Source organism: Salvia hispanica, chromosome 3, assembly GCF_023119035.1.
Source record: "Salvia hispanica cultivar TCC Black 2014 chromosome 3, UniMelb_Shisp_WGS_1.0, whole genome shotgun sequence".
NCBI classification, from domain to species: domain Eukaryota; kingdom Viridiplantae; phylum Streptophyta; class Magnoliopsida; order Lamiales; family Lamiaceae; genus Salvia; species Salvia hispanica.
In genome coordinates, this window is record NC_062967.1 from 48,634,057 (window position 1) to 48,654,177 (window position 20,121).

Sequence of the window (20,121 nt, forward strand, 5' to 3'; positions counted from 1 at the left end):
TGTTATGCCATTATGGGATACTTATATCTATCTAATATGCACATCATCACTTCCAACTTTTACTAGTGCCTTGCTTTATACTCCCTCCGTCCCACAAAAGATGTCACACTTTCCTTTTCAGTTTATCCCACAAAAGATGTCACTTTTTCCTTTTTAGAAAAAGTTCTCTCTCACATAAATATAAAAATTATATTTTCTCTCTACATTTAACACACAAAACAAAATTTCCTAAAATCTTGTGTCGTCCCACAAGTGTGACATCTTTTGTGGGACGGAGTGAGTACAATTTTATCGTGAATTTAGTTAGGGCTGGTTTGGTTCGCTTGATATTTTATATCAAGAAAAGGGAGAATGTTGATTAGGAAAACTCTTTTCTTGCTTTACGCTATGTAAGCCTAAATTTTGCCGATTTCTTTTCTTGTATTTGGTTGGAGTGTTTTGCAAAAAAGAACTAATCCAAATTCCATCCGTACCCTCAACTTATTTCCTTATTTCCAACTTTGTCCTCATGGAACCCTAGTAATATAATTTGTTCCTCCCGCCACAATCTGCACTCATTTACCGCCGTCTCACTCATTACAAACCCTCTTCGCCACTTTTGCAGTTCGATGTCGACCGATTCGCCTAATCCCACACAACGGTAAGTACCTTCCGCACTCTTGGTATATGTTTATGCATCTGTTACGCCATTTTGTTCCGTGTGGTGGATGCTCTCTTCGTTGATATTTGTATTTGTTCCGTGTGGTGGATGCATCTGTTACGTCAGATTTGAGATTGTTTGATTCGAACACTCTATTTTGCTACTATCAATACAAACTATGTTTTAATTACACATTTTTTCTATTTGTTGAGTTCGTACTATGTTGCTGTCTACTTTGCTGCTATCAATACAAACCATAAGTCTATCACTATGAACTCTCCATTTTGTTGTTGCATCATTGCATTTGTAGTCTCTGTTTTGATGGATCCTAATTTTGCTGTCTATTTTGCTGCTATCAATACAAACCACAAGTCTATCATTATGAACTCTCCATTTTGTTGTTGCATCATTGCATTTGTAGTCTCTGTTTTGATGGATCCTAATTTTGCTGTCTATTTTGCTACTATTAATACAAACCACAAGTCTATCACTATGAACTCTCCATTTTGTTGTTGCATCATTGCATTTATAGTCACTGTTTTGATGGATCTTAGTTTTGTTGTCTATTTTGCTGCTATCAATACAAACCACAAGTCTATCACTATGAACTCTCCATTTTGTTGTTGCATCATTGCATTTATAGTCACTGTTTTGATGGATCCTAGTTCATCTACATGTTTTTTTTTGAAAGGATCTCAACGGCATCTAAAAGACCAAACTTCAGCTTGGATGGTTCTCAGAGTCAGCAAAGTATGCTATCCATTCCCAACATATAATAGCAATATACCTTCAGCTTCATTTATTATGGTTTCTGTAGTTGCTTATTACATTGAGGTTGCATTATATTTGGTTTGTGGGTTGTGCAGTGGTTAACTCACACTTGAAACGATCTCGCAAGATGAAGATGAAGGGAGACCGAACTAGGAGATGTTGGACTGACAGAGAGGATGAGGCATTGGTTCTCGGCTTTCAAGGACCTTGTCGCAGATAAGTGGAAGTCTGGCAATGGTTTTCGAGGTGGCTATCTTTCGAAGCTTGAAGATATCATGAAGAGCAAGTTTCCTTTGGCAAACATCAAGGGAACTCCACATATCACATCCAAATTTAGTGCTTGGAAAAAGCACTACGGCTCGTTGGGTAAAATCTTGGACAGGAGTGGAGTTGGGTTTAATGTGAAGGATGACTACAAAATAGATTGTGATGATGATCAGTGGGATCAAATTGTGAAGGTTTGGATTGATTATATTCTCTGCAAAATATTATGAAATTGTTGCTTTACTAACATAAATGGATGACGATTTTGACATTGCATTATAATACTAGTATTTAGCTTTGGATGAAATAAACAAAAGTAAAGTATAAAGAAACCTTCAATAATTTCTCCCAAGACGCCCTCTAGAGCTATCACCTCGTTGGTGTTGTAATTCCAGTAAACGCCATCCGTGTCACAAACCATTTTGAAGGTACGATAACGATGCTCAAAGAAGTGAAATCGCTCGTACAACTCACGCCACGAGAAGGTGAGCCCCAGGTCAGCTGTGATCACCACCGAAACTTGCTCGAGCACGTCGAAGGGGATGACCATACCATCCCACTCAGCCATTTTCTTCGACTTGGTGATGACAGAGAGCATGAGCGAGTCAACTTCGGCGGTCCAGTATGATTTGTAGAAGAATGACCCTTGCCTCGGAATGTTGGTTGCCATTTGTATGTGAGATGGAAAGTGTAGAGAATGTACAAGAATTAAAGATGAGCAATGGTTAAGTAGTGAAGCTGGCGTGTTTTGCAGCAGGAGCAGGTAACCTTTATTCTCCCTTATCCATTACTTTGTACTTAACTTCCACCCGTGAAGAGATTCCTCTTCATGAATTTACAAGAGAACTTTGCATCAGAACTTTTTTCCCTCTTGCATGCCTGATTTTGGAGATCAGCTTTAGTTCTCTGATTGAAATTTTCCAAGTAGGTGGTACACCCCTCAAATCAATTCACGGGTTGGCAAAACAAATAGTGTTATTCACCTCTCTTTATACATAGAACCTCCCACCATCTACATAGCAAGTATTGATATCTTATATTGATTTTCATCAAAGAAATGGCTACTCTGCCCGTGGACGCCTACCCTTCGTAAGTTTCTTAAATGATATCAATTTAATTTCTCTCGTGGTTAGTTCGACAACTATATTGACATCGTGACCTCGCCACACACTGATGTAGGAATTTGAAACCTTCATTCTGCAAAATAATGTTCAGCGATGACTACGACATCCGTTTGGTATGACATTATATTTTTAAAAGCTTTCATAATTTTGTCGCAACTAGGGACTGACCTTGTAGTTTTATTTTAGAGGTTCCCTCCACTATGGTATGCTGTTTACGGGAGGGATCTTCCTTCCGAATGCGAACTTCAGCTGCCAAATGGAATACCTTGGAAGGTTGGGATATCAAAAATCAACAGGGAAATTTATTTCGACAAGAATTGGCCAAGGTTTATTCAATACAACAATATCGAAAGAGGTCACACACTCGTCTTCAGCCATCATGGTGGGTCGGACTTCAAAGTATTGAGGTACATGGCTGATGGATGCATGCCCGAACAAGACATAGTAGGTAAGGTTTTCATACCATTCTCAATAGCTTAGAGATGAAGCTCGTTTGAAACCTATTAACTTCTACATCACTTATGAATAACACGAGGGTTGTTGAACACAAGACGTTACCATCCACTGGGCGAAGAAAGCAATGATAGTGATGTTGAGCCTCACTATGACCAATCTGGAGTTGTGTAGGCGTTGCCTGCTTTCACATGTGTTTTGATGTCGTCTGACTTGAAGGGTGGACCGGTAATTACATCACGGTTTATAGCTATTTCTTTTATGCCTTGAAGTTAAATTTGTAGTCACAATCCTTGTGTAGAACTTGCCGAACATATGGTGGAAAACTCACATCCAAGATAAAGAATCTATTGAATTAGTAACCTTATGGGTAGGCATAAAATCGTGGGATATCTTTGTGAAGATAAAAGATGGTGACGTGTGGATATGTAGAGGATGGAAGAAATTTGCTCACATGAATGAGCTTGAGGTTGGAACACTATCCAGGTTCGAGCTGCTTCCGGGACCTGCAAACACTTTCAATGTCACATTTCAGAGAGGTCGTCGTAATGATTAACTGCGTTTGTTCCAAAAAATATATGCTCCGAGCGTTTCGATGTTTTTATTTAATTTCGTATAGTATCTGCGTTTGTATTTCGAATAGTATTATTGCCCTTGTTTTTAGCTCGATTATGCTCTGAGCATTTGTTAGTATGTTAGTATGTCACTCATGAAGATGCCTTTATTTCTTATCTAAAAAAGTGCACTATCTTTAAATTCTAGTCGTTCAACTAAAAATTATTTAAACATCAAAAAAATATTAGTAAAGAAAAATTGATAAGAGATTCTATATATTTAATAATAATGTAATTACGTACATTTTTTTTATTGTTAACATTAATTTGTGTTTATTTAATAATAAAATAAATGAACAAGAATGAATGTTACAAATTCAATGTTTTACTTTATTACATACTTTATCGATCAAACTGTGAGGGTCCATGGTGTTAACATGATCTATCAAATGATGCCTGATGATCAAACCAAATCCATAATTTCCATAGTTCATCAAATATAAAACAAGCAAAGTTGTGGAACATGAAATCAAACGAAACAAGTAGTGGTTAAATGAAAAGGAAATGACAAATAGGTCGATTTTCTAATACATAGCAGACTTTATGGAAGTCCCAAACATAGTTAACTAACAACTTGGCTTCAATATTGCGATGGCTCTTCTAAAGTCAACAACTCCTTATGTAATGCATTTCATGGAGGGCCGCCAGTACGCTGCGTAGGAAGAAGACCACGATCAACTTTGCAGCCCAATCAATTATTTCCATGTACACATTCAAAGATAACTAACAATGTAAACAATAACTTTACCTGAGACCACATTGTGTTTGCTAGTTGGTCTCGAAAGAGGTTCCAGTCTGTTGTTGCCTCCACATAATCAACAAAGTCGACATCAGATGGATCTACATTTGTGTCGATACCATCAGCCCAGTGATCTGCGAGATCGTCTAGAGGATCGACAGCCATCTCGCTCTTGATGTAGTTATGGAGTAAAAAACAAGCTGATATCAAACGAACTTGTACCTTGATAGGATAGAATGATGCACTCCATAGTATGTCAAATCTCATCTTCAATACAGCGAATGCCTGTTCAGTTACATTTCTCGTCTTAGTATAACGCATGTTGTACAACTCGACTGCATTTTGTGGTGTGTCTGCATTCGGCCCCCATTCCTTCAGATGGTATCGAACACCTTTATATGGAGTTAGAAAACCTTGGCTATTTGCGTACCCATTGTCGCAGAGATAGTAATTTCCTTCCAAAAGAAAGACAACACATAAGAGGTCAATTTTATGCGAACAGAGTGTGAAATACAATACCTATAGGGACCCTTAGACCATAGGGGCGACTGACATCATTTTGAAGAACTCGGGCATCACCGGCAGATCCTTCCCATCCAGGTAGTACGTATGTGAACCGCATGTGTCGATCACACGCCGCTAGAGTATTCGTTGTAATTTGACCCTTCTTATTCCTATAACGTGGTTTGTCGGAATTAGAAAACAAAACATTTATAAAAGTACCATCGAGAGCACCGAGACAACCCTGCACATAATAAATTCAAGGCATGGAAGTCATATTTAGTTGAACAGCAAGAATAATTGTGATCTAGTGAAAATTTTAAATAAAATATTTTGATTGTTCGGCCTTTTCGCAATAATAAAGTACCTTGAAATGTTTCCACCTCCAATCCACACAATTATCAGGTATTGCCTCAGGTTTGACGATAAACAACGTGTGCATTTTCAAGATAGCTCGAAGTACCGCATGGAATTAGCATGAAATAGTATGGCTCGACCGCAAAAAATCAAACCCACTGAGATGAATCTTCTTGTGATATGCTAATATGCCTAAAAAAATGGCCACTTGTTCTTCAACATACACAAACCGCTTGTCACGAAGAGTACCCAGCTGACGGAACAACGCACATAGTCTACCAAATGCATTCCGGTCCATCCTAAGATTGACCAGACAGTCCATGTCAGTAACACCAATTAATTTGTTCAAGTGGCTGACTTGTTTAGGAATTTTGTCGTTGATGCTGTAAGGTAGTGCAAGTTCAGCTCTCTTCCTTTTATTGTGTCCACCCAATCGTTTGAGGATCAAGTATATGATACAAAATCGAGATACATGATAATTCCGTATAATCTCCTCCATCATATGCATCACAGTTTTTTCCTTCTTAGAAGTTCGATCCGTCTAACAACAAGCAATTAGGAGTAAATAAAATTACTGAAACCAACAAATAAAATATTTAAAAGACACCAAACCAAGTCTTTCATAATGATATGTATTGGCAGCATAAGCTTGAATCTAAAAAAAGCCTCGACAAAAACATATCTGCATAGAAGATGGATATCACAATTGTTCACAATCCTCAATAACACAATCTTTTCATCATATCAAATTGAAACATTCAAACTAAGTCAATACTAACAAATTAAAACAAAAATTTATCATTTTTTTGCTTAGCAGTACCATATGAAATTTCGGCAAACCAAAACAAAAAGAACTAAATTGACGCATTCAAACGAGATGGCTTGTTGAACCCACTTCAATAAAGAAGAAAATATTTGAAAACCATTTGGGTAACCCAGATTTGCCAATTAATTGACACAAAATGTTCTTCCGATGTTGAAGAAAAAATTAGGGCTTTTATACTCAACTAGTGCACCGAAAATGCAATCTGAGATTACTAACCTTCTCTTCACGCTAAAGTCCGGGCGAGGTTCTGATGTACCTTCTTCAAAAAACGGCTGTAGTCGTCGTCGGTAGTTTTAATAATAGCTTGAGATATTGAAAAAAATGGTGTACGTCCAAATATGAGAAGTGGATATAGGGGTAAAAGAGAGGGTTATTTTGGTAAATTATGTAAGGTATTTAAAAAATAAAGAGAAAAGAAAAGCTATATCTCAAATTTGTGCGGATACCCTAACTAAAGAAATGTGCATTTTTGGCGGGCCAGTGCCAAAAACTTGGGCCTTGCAGAAAAGGTAAATGTTGAACCAAACATTTGATAACTTTAGATTACAGTCACTAACTGTGCTTATCAAGCGAACCAAACCAGCCCTTAGCGTCTAATAATTTTGAGGTGCTTCTATATATTAAGAGAACAATTAATTTTACCGCTTTAAGCACGAAACGTGCATTCAAGAACATCAATCAAGATGTAAGACCATGTTTATCGGTCATATGGGTCGACCGCCATGTCATATTTCCATTCAAAAAAAAAAAGATAACCAAATAAAGGTCTCCCTCTCTCTAAGTTCTCGGTCTATTTGACATCAAACACAGACCGTGTGGTCTATTTGACATCAATCAATGAAATTGTGCCAAATGACATAATCTCATTGGTTGATAAATATTTTATTTTTAAATATATATATCTTTTATATGTAATATTAAAAAAATATATAATGTATACCAAAATTCATATATTTTCATCCATAGAGACCATATTTGCTATAGTTTTGCACAAAAATATTTCAATCTTTTCTTCTCATTTAAATGTTATTTATTGTGCTTTTTTTTAGTAAATTTGCATTGTACATTAATATATATTTCGTATAAAAATATATTATCAACAAATAATGTGAAAATAAACATATAATGGTGTGGTTGGTTAGTTATTGATAAACCTTCAATAAATGTATGGTTAGATTGGATGAATATTGTTGATGTGGAAGATGATGTGGAGGAGATGAAAATTAATTAAATATTAAAAAGTGGATAGTCAGGTTCGGTTGAATGGTTGTTAATCAACGTAGTCTAATTCATCTTGTGGTAGAAGGTTCCTTCGTATTAATTTAATTAGTTCAGTTAATTAGTTTATCATTTATTTTTTCTATTGTAATATAATTAGCTTTTACACAATATTAGTAATTCGATATATGAAGTATTTTTGTTTTAAAAATATTTATTGAAAATAAAACGAAGAATATACATACTAAAACGTGCGTCTTCCAACAAATATATTTCCTTAAGATATGATTATAAGAAGTGAATCCAAGATACAATAAAACGTTACGATTGCTGTGGTTGAATGCAACAACCGTCTTATTTGTAATTAACATTTCAACAAGGGCAAGCTAAGAGCTGCTTTAATTGTTTAAGTTGCTATCTCGAACCACGACTTCGCCATGTCCGATTTCACATTCAGAAGTGTGGATGGGGTTTAAGCTGTTCAAGCTTCCCACTCCTAGAATTGCGGAAAGGCAGCTTCCCCGTAGCGGCGGCGCCGCTATCGTAGAGGTTGTAGGGCGCGCCGGGGATGTAGTTATACACCACCAGCGGCGTCCTCACCACGCGCTTCCCATCCCTCCAAACAATAGCCCCCGAAACAATCGGCTGCTGCGCAATCGCAGGCCCCTCCACGCTAACGCTGAAGTTCTGCGCCTCTCCCACGCTCGAGAACGTCAGAACCGGCGGCGAAACGGAGACTTTGATGAGCGGCGACGGCATGTAGAGACTGGCTGTGTAGGTGGAGTTTGCATCACCGACGTTGGTGACTGTACGATTGAAGACGGCGCTGATCTTGTCGCCGTCTTCGACGTAGAGAGAGAAGGAGGGGTAGTTGAGGTCCCAGGCTCTCCCGGGGGCCGTGGAGGCGCAGGTGCTGTTGTCGCCGGTGATTAGGCGGAGGTTGGTGGTGTTGTAGCCTTGCTTGCACAGGAAGTTGACGTAATCGGCCTCACTTGCGTCGAAGACTAGGCCCGGGTCTTGAGCCACGACCGGGTTGATCTGCCCTGACCCGTAGGCGAACTCCAGATCGCGGTGCTTCCTCGGGTCCATCACGTAAGCTGATCACATTGGTATATATATTTAAGTTATAATATAATTGTTAACCACATTACACTAATTTCTTTGTTTTCTGGATTCTGATTACGTTTCATTATAAAATAATTAAGGGTTTTACTAATGGTCTTATTGATTGAAGAATGACCTGTTGTCATGAGGGCAGACTTGATGGCAGCGGGAGACCAGTTGGGATGAAGGGCTTTGACAAAAGCAGCGGCGGCGCTAGCATGAGGGCAAGACATTGATGTACCGGAGATGATATTGAACAGCGACCTCCTCGGGTCATCGTAGTCCACGGAAGTCCCCACCAACGGCGACCATCCGGCCAGAATATCCACGCCGGGGGCACTGATATCAGGCTGTTATGAATATAGTATTTTTGAGACAAAGTTTTTCACATGATCATCATATATATACAAAAATGGATGAAGAGGAACCTTGAGAATGTCGGGGCTAATGGGGCTCGGCCCTCTCGAAGAAAACGATGCGACAATTGGAGCCATGCCGTCCTTCATCCCATCGCTCACAAATATGGTTGCCACAGGGTTGCTGAGAGAAATCATTCGATCAACTTCAAAATTCAACTAAGGAGAATTCATGTAGTAGTAGCACTTAATTACCTTGAACTTCTGATGTAGTTTAAGACCTTCTTTCCATCTTCGGGGTTGATGAATGTGGCTGGCAACGACCAGCTGAAGGCGTAGTCGGGAGTGTCGAAAGTGACATCCGACATAACGGTGCCAACGCCGTTAGCCACCAGGATGGCGACGCCATCGAATAGCGCCTCGCAGTAGACAATTTTCCCGGCTAGAATGTCGGTGTTCATCGCGCCCTCCAAGCAGTATCTGGCGTAGTCGGGGCTGGAGCCGATGGTGTAGTTGGCAGCATCTCCACCCCAAATTAAAGGGTAAGAAGTCCCATTCAGATCAAAGGTGTTTATGAGGATTCCCTACATTCAGATTCAGTCCTTGTGTTAGGGGGAAATTACAATTTTAATCTTTGCCTATATGAATATTGATCTTACAGTCAAAATCTGGCCATCTCCGAGCTGAAGTCTAGCGACGAATTTTCTATCAATGGTGCTTGCAGCAACGGTGAGGGACCAAGGAGAATAGTTAGCAACGGAAACAGGGTAAGGCCCGGAGTTCCCAGCGGAATTGGAGGTCAAAATCCCATTCTTCATGGCGTGGAAAGATCCAATGGCGATGACATCGTCAATGTAATCAGCGGGCCAGCTGGATCCCAGCGAGACGGATATGACATCAACTCCGTCGGCTATGGCGTCGTCGAAGGCTTTCAGGATATCGGCGGAGTTGCAGCCGAACGACCAGCACACTTTGTAGACTGCGACTCTGGAACTGGGGACGCCTCCTCTGGCTACGCCCGCACCGAGGCCGAAGTAGCTGGCGTCCACCTCCACGCCCGCAGCAGTGGACGCCGTGTGGGTCCCGTGTCCTTCCGTGTCTCTCGGAGATTGGTCCTCGCCCGAGTAACCGTCGCTGTTGTAATATCTCGCTCCGATGATCTTGCTGCAACCATTTTAATTATGTACTATGTCAAAAGAATTTAGGAAATTATTCTTTTGTTCTAAACTATTTTGTTCAATGTGTAACTAAGCTGATTACTTGTTGCAGGTGAAGTTTTGGCCTGTACAGGCTCCCTTCCATTTGGCTGGCGGAGGGCTGAAACCTGTGTCGTTGAAACTTGGATGCTCCGGCCACACTCCTATAAATAAAAAATAAACATTATGTAAAAAAGTTACCTTTTTCAAGAGTTAGGATTAGAGTGAATTACCGGTGTCTAGGAGGCCAATTACGACGTCGGATAGAGAAGGAGCTCCGAGTTTATCGGATGTAAGGTTCAAGAAATCCCAAGACCGCGTTGTGTGCAGCTTGTACACCTGGTTCTGGTTAACTGATACCACTCCTTCCATTTCTGCATTTGTAAGTTAAAAATTTCTCTTAATTTAAGCACAGAATATTTTGAATGTATACTTTGTGAATTTTTTAATTGCAATAATAGATGATCCCACCAGCAATCCTTTTGGCTTCGTCATTGGTCAGCTTAGCCGCAAATCCGTTGAAACTTCTGCCGTAGCTGTAAACCAGTGATTCTTTGGCAGAACTAGCACTGCAAATGCAAGTTAATTAATCACATTTCATAACTAATGACTACGTTAAGAACATGGAAATGAAGATTGTTGTAAGGAGTATATGTATAGGTATTAGGTAGAAACCTTCCAAGTACTTGATGCAACATGGAATGATGGTTGGATGCAACCGATGCATCGCCATCAGGCCGAGCTCCCATGTACACAATGTGCAGCTGCAAGCAAATCAAGTCAGCTTGTGTTGATCATAAATGTAGTACTCAATCATGTAGATTACTAAGAATTATGAAAATTAAGGCATCTATATATATTACTACTATATGAATACTTACGGTCCTCTCTTGGCATTGGCAGTTGAGCACAAGAGTTGAAAGCAAAAGAGGATAGAGAAGGGAAAACACCGCTGCTTTCACCATCTCTACTATGTATTTCTGAGGTTTGTTATCTTAATAAACTGAAGAAGAGACTTGATGTTTATATAGACTAGCTTTGCATGTAGTAGTATTGTTTTCTTCGCATTGGATTAGCCTTAGCAGGCAGAAATCTGCGTTGACTTCTTGGTAGTGTTTGAGAATGTCGCCATATTTTATGTACACTATATACTATACCTAATATCAAAGCCAGATTGTTTGGGATTATGACTTGTTTGACGTTATGTTTTTGCTTTCTAGTGATTGCTTTGTTTTAAGTTCCTTTGTCACTATATATATTCCTTGAAATCTCCATTTGTATTAGGGTCGACAAAGACAAAGAATTAACCACAATTTTAAGTTTTTTACTCACTCCGTCCCACAATAAGAGACTTATTTTGTTGGTAAGTACCACAATAATTATTTAACCCATTTTTCTTTATAATTCTTAAAATCCGTGTCATAACTGAATAGAACTCCTATTATGAGACCGAGGGAGTATGTAGAAATTTGAAGTATATGAAAGAATTATTATACTCCATCTTTATTTGCATGAATTCTAGTTTCCTCCAACAAAATAAAATTATTGTTTTGGGTTAATTCGAAGTACCAAGACAATGTTAATTAATAGTTCTAGTAATAATATAAACAAAATGTATTTTGCTTATGAAAGAAGTCAAAATTAATGTTTTAATCTATCTACCAATATCGACGAATAAAATTAATTATATGTAATAAAGGAATAATTTCCATCTCGTCGTATTGGACAGTAGAAGAATTTCGGTATAAGTTACACTATAAATTTCTCATATTGCACACAATACACCAATACATCTAATAAACAAATTCATAAAAAAAATATGTATAGTTTAATATTCTAGAAACAAATACTCATTTATTTCCAACCAAATACTCATGAAACGTCTCATATCCGTCGAAACGGTCGAATATATTCAATCAGTTCACAACAATATTCACAACAAGTATATGTTTATATATTTACTAATTCCCATTGCAATAACAATTTCATGTCTAGAAATTGCAGCTAATTTAACTGTCACTTTTCCGCGAGACATCAATTCTCTCATTCAGCATCTTCACTCCCACATACCTGTTAGTCAAGTACCATTGTAAAAAAAAGTTCTTATATTATCATAAAAATTTAGAAAATTCATTCTAAACAAACTCCCAAATAATGCCAATCCACCAATGCATCTAATAAACAATAGATTGATCCTTATTCTTAAAGAACAAAGTCATTCATTTTCAGAGGATTAGTAATGTTCCCATTTTGCCCATGGTCATCGTGTTTTGAACTCCCAACCATAAATTTTCTTAACAACTATGTTGCACTTCATTGTCAGAAAATTTATTGTTCAAAAATAGTGAAAGTTTGAACCCTAAAAAACGTCTAGGTTAGAAAAAATAGGTCACGCCATTTGGTGTTCCTAATGGACAGTTAAAATGACAAAGTTGTGCATGAATGAGTTAGTAAAAATGCATTGAGAAACATTGCACACACATACCTCCCAAGCATCATAACAGTGGCTTGAGGATTAGTTCCCGGAGTGGTATTAAAGGTGGATCCATCAACAACTCGTAAAGCATCGACTCCAAAAACCTTATAATCATGATCCACCACCCTCCCAACTTGACACCCTCCATGGTAATGCCAAAGGGTCCTCACACCCAGCCTGCAATATCGCTCCAACGATATTGTGTCATTCGGGCTATAAGGCAGTGAATAATTCTCAAATACGAAGGGTTTAAACGCATTTGAATCGACTATATTTGCCATAATTTTGAGGCCATAAACACATCTTTCCAGATCTATAGAGTTGTTGAAATAATTGAATCTAACAAGAGGATTGTCATTAGGGTCCTTGTTTTTGAGCTTCAAGTAACCTCTAGAGAGAGGGCCCTGCACTTTTGCTAATATGAAACCCCCTTGTAGTGCTCTTGGATCTGGGTCTTGTGCTGAGATCATCTCAATCTGTATTCATCAAATTAGTTCAACTTGATATATATTTGCAAATATTAGAAAGTGTAGTCAAAATAGGTAAAATATATTACTTCATCCGTCTCATAATAGATACTATATGTCATACTTTTTCATTTTTGAAAAAAGTTCACTCTCACATTAATATAAAAATTATATTTTCTCACTTTATTTAACACACTAGACAAAACCTCCTAAAATCTTGTGTCGTCCCACAAGCGTGACATCTTTGTGGGACGGATGGAGTACATAAAATAAAGAGAAATCAGATCCATGGGCCTGAGATAATGAGCCCATAAGCAAAATCTCAATTCATTTTTGGGCCTTAAGGCATACCTGAGGAGAGAGCATCGTATATCCACCGGTGAAGTTTCTTCCACTGATGGCTTCGATATCGTTTCCAGTTTGGGATATTCCGGCCACCTGAACTAGAGAAACCTCCACCGGGGTCGGCGACGGCACATATATGGCGTTCATTGGGTTGTCTCCCATACCTTGGCCCACTGAAGGCTGGTCCATAACTACTGTAATATTATGGGCCTGGAGATCACCCATTGGGCCTATACCACTTAGCATTAACAGCTGCGGGCTTCCAATTGCCCCAGCCGATAATATCACCTCATTATTGGGCCCTGGTTTTAAGTATGCTGTGTGATTCTCCCCAATCGCATCTTTAAATATCACCCCTTCAGCACTTGGCCTCTCCTTCCCTATTATATTGATCACAAGAGATGTAAGATATGAACAGATGCTGATAAATAATAATGGTTTTGGAATATACTCCCTCCGTCCCGCTTTAGCAGTCCCATTGACTTTCTGCCATCTTTTTGTAAAAATAATAAAAAATAGTTAAAGAAGAGAAACGGTAAATTAAAAGAGAGAATAATATAGAGAAGAGTCTTATCTATATTATTGTCTCTCTTACTTTAACATTTCTCTACTTTAACTATTTTTTATCACTTTTACAAAAAAAGGGCAGAAAAGTCAATGGGACTGCTAAAGCGGGACGGAGGGAGTATTTTTTTTCGTAGTTAATAGGGATACTGGCCTTTAGTATCAAGGAACTTTTTAAAAGTTGGGCTTTCCCATGAATTTTCAAATTAGCGAATAATATTACGAACTTTACATGAGTTTGTTATTTCCCATTGAGTAGTTTTCACTGGAGAAAAAATTTCGGCAAATAATATGATGATGCGGATTTTTTTTTTTTGTAATTTTTCAACAACAACTTCGAGAGCTTCAAGTATTTCAATCTTTGAGAAAAAATTTTCTTGAAGCACACCCTCCAAAATCTATTAATATAGTCAAAATTTATTGACTGTTGGGAAATAAAAAACTCGGATAAAGTTTGTGATATTATTTGTCAATTTGAAAGTTCGTGGGAAACACATAACCTTTTGAAAGTTTCATGATATTAGAGACCAATATTCCAGTTAATAATATTTCAATTGGTAAAAATATTCAAGATACGTATACATGGTACTCCCTTCGTCTGAAAAAGTTTCTCGCATTTTTCTATTTCCATCCGTCCCACAAAATTTGTCACATTTCACTTTTTATCCTTTTTTATAGTGAACCTAATATTCCACTAATTCATTCACATTTTATTATAATATAAAAGTAGTACTCATGTTTTACTAATTTTTCCAACTAATTTTCCATTACCATTTCTTAAAACTTGTGTCATTTAAAGCGCGACAAAATTTATGCGACCACGTGAGTAATTAGCTTGAATAAAATTCACTTGGACTAAAAAATGAAAGCAAGATATACCTCGAGTGGTGAACAAGATTTTTTGAACCGTAGCATTGAGCAGCACAGTAAGTCTGTTAAAATCCGCATACTCCACAATTAGTTCCGCCGCCGTGTGGCGCCGCTCGTCGCCGTCAAATATAGTGCCGCCGATTTTCGTCCCAATCAAATGGTCATACGTAAATCCATTATAAGGGACCACGCCAGCCTCGAGCAATCCATCCCTCACAGCCGCCTGCCACTGCCGCACCGTGGGCTTAAACACCACCGCCTTCTCCACCCACCGGTACGACTCCTCGACGAGGCGGGGGTCCCAGCCAGCGCCCGCCACGTAGCCGTCGGAGGCGCGTGAGTAGAATCCGGCGTTGATGGAGGTGCCCCCGCCCAGGACACGGGCGCGTGAGTTGAAGACGCCATCTTCGGAGATGAAGCGCTGGGCGGGGGAGGAACGGGAGAGGTCCAAGAGGGCTCCCCCGAAGGCCGAGAGATAGGTGATGTTGGGATTGCCGTAGGGCGAGCCGCCGCGCTCCAGGACGAGCACGGTGGAGTTTCGGGAGAGCGTGGCAGCGAGTGAGCAACCAGCGGTGCCGCCGCCGACTATGATGTAGTCATAGAAGGAAATTGTTGGCGCCGAGGTTGCTTCGTGCATGAAACTGCCAATCGAACCTATTGAAATATTGTAAAATTCGTTCTTGAAAAACTCTTAACTGTACTTATTTTCATTTCGGTCGTTCCCTAAAAATATGTCACCTTTCAATACCATTTTTAGTAATGGATCTCACATTCCACTAACTTATTCATACTCATATTTTATTATTAAAGTAGGACTCATATATCACTAATTTTTTATTACATTTCTTAAAATTAGTGTCGGGTCAAATGGTGGCAAATTATAAGGAACGGATAGGAATTATTAAGAAATAAACATTAGAAATCGGTATGTATTTAAGAGAGAGAGAGAGAGACCTCCTTCAGAAGAAGTGAAACTATGAAAGATGATGTTGATCCTGGCAAATCCAAAAAAGAGTAATCTCCACAGCCGAAAACCCATGAATCTATCAACTTGAGGCATTCTACAACCTTAATTAATTACTCCATGTCATTGAACTAGCTAGTGTGTGTATATATATATATAATCAAGGCAGTGACTGATGTGGATAGTTAACGTGGCGTTTAAGTGGAAATTAAGTAAGAAAGCGTTTGACTAAGCTAAATTTGAAGAGCTTATTAACTAAGTGAGTTTAATAAGAGATCCTTCAAAAGCTTATAAAATGCAATTTCTTAATTAAGCTAATTGATCTTATAAGCTAGAGAGATCATTCTAATTTAGAAAATGAAAATCATAATTAGACAGGAAAAAAAATATAAATACTAGTAGAATTTTTAAAGATCCTAGGTTACAAATTTTGAAAAATAAATTATGAATGAGGAGATTAATGTTTGGAAGCTTATAAGTTGTTTGGAGCTTATTTATACAGTTTATAACTACTTTTAAAAAGCTTATTTTATCAAATACTATTTTACATGAGATTATAAATTTCTAAGTAACTTTAGTAATCTATTTTAAAAGCTTTTAGCCTTTTTAAGTCCATCCAAACACTCTGAATTTTTTTAATGAATGTTCATCGATAACACATGTAATACACTTTGGTTGTTGAGATTAAAGTATTTACGTCTGGACGAATCTTTATCGACAACATGTCCATAACATGTTTTGGTTGTTCGAAAATAAGTGGAATTAAGGTATTTACGTCTGCACATTTAAATTTAAGAATTGACAACAAAACATACTTTATAGTTTAGAACACACTTTAATAGATAGATGTTTTGTCACGCCATTGTATAGATAATAATTCCAAATTTCCAATGACACTTGGGTTGTCAATAACATTACGTTGTTCTATTCTCGTGTACTTGGTAGGGTGTGATGGGTATAACTTATTTTAAATTAGATATAAATTATGTTTTTAAATTGGAGTGCTAAAATAAAAGGTTTAAGTATTTTGCAATTATTGCTAAAAATAATACGGGGGTGTTCGGTTGGTAAGACTAAATCCCATGATTAAATATGTATCATATTTGGTTCATAAGATTGACTCCCACAACTTAATCCTAGATAGATAGTCTCATGATAATTAGTCATAGCCTCCCCACTCCAACTAAAATAATCTCACAACTTAATCCTATATGGATAGTCTCATGATAATTAGTCATGGCAACCGAACACCACCTACGTGTACTGAATTTTCGCCATACTTTTAAAAAATAGTCTTAAACTCATAGACTCATATATACTCCATCCATTCCTTGTAATAGATGCATTTCTTTTCGGCACGAAGTTTAAGAATAATGTATTAAATGGATGGTGAAAAAGTAAGAGAGTATAAAGTAAAAGAGATGAAGAGAGAATAAAGTAAAAATAGAATTACTTTTTGCCAAGAATAGATCATTCAATTAACCTAGAATTTTCTAAAATAGAAAAATGACTCTATTAACATGGAACGAACGGAGAGAATGGAGGGAGGGAGTAGTTGTATATTCTTTTTTAAAATACCCATTTTGTAATATTTTGAAAAGATATCCGAAAATTACGATTTTGCCGACTGAATGATATGTCACATCGCAAAGTCATCCCGTGAATTATGTGGTTCAACTACAAGAAACTATTAGAATTATTAGGATTTATATTCAAAAATTCAAAGCCAATACAAATTAAATCACATCATAGCATGCTTTCCTTATTTAGATTATTTATAATGGGAGTGTGATCAATTGTTAACCTTTTAAGTTGTTAACTTTGCTAACTCATCAACAAAATGTAATTTTGTTCACATTTCAATATACTATATTGATAATTTTAATACACTGCATTGTTGATTAAACAAAGTTAGTAATATAAAGCACTCCATTTACCGTTTATATTAAATCCTGGTGTTATAGTGCATGTTTTCTATCTAATACTTAGTAAATTAACCGACGGTACAGTCCACCGTGGCGGACACAAGTGGAGGAGGTGAGGGGCTTAAGTCCTTCCCAAACTATTTTTTTTAATAAATTTCTACTTTTTTTTCCCAAAATTCTTAGAAACTATCTTCAGTCTTTCTTAAATTAATATCTTTGGAGTTTAATGGGAAAGAATTTAGTGAGAAGGAAGGGCTGAAAAATAAATTTACAGAGAAAACTTGATAGAATAAATGGTAGCATTAGAGTTGGGACGAGGAAGATAAATAAATAAAATATCTTAAACTTAAATAAATATAATAATAATAGTTGAAAAAGTCAATCCCTATTCCCTAATTAAATGGTGGCACGTTTAACTTTTAGCTCTACAAATATTGTGAATAGATATTACTCCATGCTTTTTTATTTCAAACGAGAATTAAACTTATAATCGGTGAGGTGAGGCCATTATTTTTTCTTTTCTTTTACCATTCTCTTCGTTTCTTAAAATTAATATAAATTTTAATACAAAACTAGTCTAGTAAAAATAAATAAATAACGAAATTAATATTAAGGGATTGTAGGGTCTCTATTTACTAAAGAGGGAGTTTCTATTTTTAAGAAAGAAATTTAAAATAAATATATATTAAGAAATGAATGGAGTAGTTTACAAAATCACAATGTATTAGATAATTATGCATTTTTATAGAGTATTAGATATTTATTGCTTTAGCAAATTAAACACAACCAGAACATATGAGTTGTATTATTCTTTTTGTTAAATTTGTGGTAGGATTAATTTTATATGGTATTAGATATTTATGCATTTTTATACTACCTCCGTTCCTGAAAGTTTGACACAGTTTATCATTTCGGTTCGTCCCTGAAAGTTTGACACACTTCACTTTTTACCATTTTTCGTAGTGGACCTTATATTCCACTAACTCATTTCTACTCGCATTTTATTATAAAATTAATACTTTAAAAGTAGGACCCACATCCCACCAACTTTTTTAACTCATTTTCCATTACATTTCTTAGGGGACGGAGGTAGTAATTTTTACTCCATCCATTTGTGGATTAAAGTAAGATAGATGAAGAGAGTGGAAATAAAGTAAGATAGATGAAAAGAGTAAATATGAGAGATGATGACACAAAATATATAATCTCATTTGTGGATAACATAAGTTTTAATGAGAAATTAATAAATTAAGGGAGAAAGAGAAAAGGTAGTTAAAGTAAAAGAAATAGAAAGAAAAGTAAAGAAACTTTCCATTTTCACAAACAGGACTAGTAGACATCCCAAAATAACAAAATGAGACTATTTTTCATGGACAAAGGTGAGTATGAAAAATTTTAGTGAAGCCTGGCAAACTTTTTTTCTGCGTCCGCCACTGACAGTCCATCGATAATGTCGCCAATTATTTTGGCGTGTATGCTTTACGCTAATGTCCGTCGAAATCCTTTAGAAATTCCATTGAAGATGTTTATCGTTGTTAGAGCATCTCCAATGGTACTTCGGCCAGAAATCGGCCAGCAGTTTCTCCCCCTGCCACGTCAGCAGCACTAAAAATCCACCTGCCACATCAGATTTAGGCCAGCCATAGGCCATCCGCAATAAAAATAATTCAAAAAATACTACATTTACGGATTTAAAATCACAATACGGAATTAAATTTACGACATATATACGGGAAAAATTCGTTAATTTTATTTAAATAAAAAAAAGTACATTAACTAAAAATCAAAAAAATTACATAATAAAAAAAAATCCGGGCTTCCACACACGAGCCACCGCCCCACTCTACTCTTCACTAATTTATTAAAAAATACACAAAAAATGTTAGTATGCCTTGAATCTCGTTATAGTTTGCCGCTAGCCGAACGGGGGTCTCAGCGAGTCAGGGGGTCAAGGGGGGCGACGCCCCCTTGCCATGGGGGTCCGGGGGCGCGGAGAGGCCCCCGGCCCGACGGTATGACATATTTCTGTTTTAGCTCTTAATTTTGTATTGGGCCTAGTTGTTGTTGTCCATCGTTAGATGTTGCTCTTATACAGAAATTTAGAGAGAGGGAAAATCGCGTTTATATAGGTTTTTAAAAAAAAAAAAAAAAATTGAAAATCGGCGCTGGCCGATCGGCACGCCACAATGGCGGCCAGCGCATCGGCTAGCGCCGGTCGATCGGCCAGCGGACGCCGATATTTTGGCCGATTTAGCGCTGGCCGACTCCAATGGTTTTGGCTAGCCGATCGGCCAGCGCGACGAATCGGCTAGCCGGTTGCTAGCCGACCATTGGAGATGCTCTTAGT

At 37.4% G+C, this 20,121-nt stretch overlaps 3 protein-coding genes and 1 long non-coding RNA gene across 6 annotated transcripts; 1 reads left to right on the forward strand and 3 right to left on the reverse strand.

The window, feature by feature from the left end:
* The first annotated feature begins 562 nt into the window (after positions 1-562).
* Positions 563-3,972, forward strand: LOC125213080. 2 transcript variants are annotated; one of them, XR_007174853.1, is made up of 9 exons: positions 563-640; positions 1,332-1,390; positions 1,507-1,869; positions 2,104-2,438; positions 2,604-2,764; positions 2,855-2,912; positions 2,986-3,247; positions 3,335-3,480; positions 3,554-3,972. It is a non-coding gene; the product is annotated as an uncharacterized LOC125213080 (long non-coding RNA). The 2 variants fall into 2 exon arrangements; XR_007174852.1 differs by having other exon boundaries at positions 2,986-3,480.
* A 203-nt stretch (positions 3,973-4,175) lies between these two features.
* Positions 4,176-6,595, reverse strand: LOC125209017. 2 transcript variants are annotated; one of them, XM_048108589.1, is made up of 6 exons: positions 6,506-6,595; positions 5,474-6,004; positions 5,125-5,350; positions 4,828-5,060; positions 4,615-4,706; positions 4,176-4,518 (listed from the first exon to the last, which is right to left on the reverse strand). In XM_048108589.1, the coding sequence occupies exons 2-5, from the start codon at positions 5,546-5,548 to the stop codon at positions 4,635-4,637; spliced, it is 606 nt and encodes a 201-aa protein (XP_047964546.1). In that variant the 5' UTR covers positions 5,549-6,004; positions 6,506-6,595; the 3' UTR covers positions 4,176-4,518; positions 4,615-4,634. The 2 variants fall into 2 exon arrangements, with proteins under 2 accessions (XP_047964546.1, XP_047964544.1); XM_048108587.1 differs by having other exon boundaries at positions 4,615-5,060.
* A 1,365-nt stretch (positions 6,596-7,960) lies between these two features.
* LOC125210387 (cucumisin-like) lies at positions 7,961-11,128 on the reverse strand. The gene is made up of 10 exons (XM_048109946.1): positions 11,045-11,128; positions 10,839-10,927; positions 10,635-10,732; positions 10,397-10,537; positions 10,228-10,327; positions 9,627-10,131; positions 9,223-9,551; positions 9,040-9,151; positions 8,748-8,961; positions 7,961-8,604 (listed from the first exon to the last, which is right to left on the reverse strand). The coding sequence occupies exons 1-10, from the start codon at positions 11,126-11,128 to the stop codon at positions 7,961-7,963; spliced, it is 2,316 nt and encodes a 771-aa protein (XP_047965903.1).
* Positions 11,129-11,997: 869 nt separating this feature from the next.
* On the reverse strand, positions 11,998-15,953 carry LOC125214819 (protein HOTHEAD-like). The gene is made up of 5 exons (XM_048115983.1): positions 15,840-15,953; positions 14,895-15,539; positions 13,458-13,831; positions 12,649-13,115; positions 11,998-12,233 (listed from the first exon to the last, which is right to left on the reverse strand). Exons 1-5 carry the CDS (start codon positions 15,943-15,945, stop codon positions 12,173-12,175), a joined length of 1,653 nt encoding a protein of 550 aa, XP_047971940.1. The 5' UTR covers positions 15,946-15,953; the 3' UTR covers positions 11,998-12,172.
* Between the last annotated feature and the right edge of the window lie 4,168 nt (positions 15,954-20,121).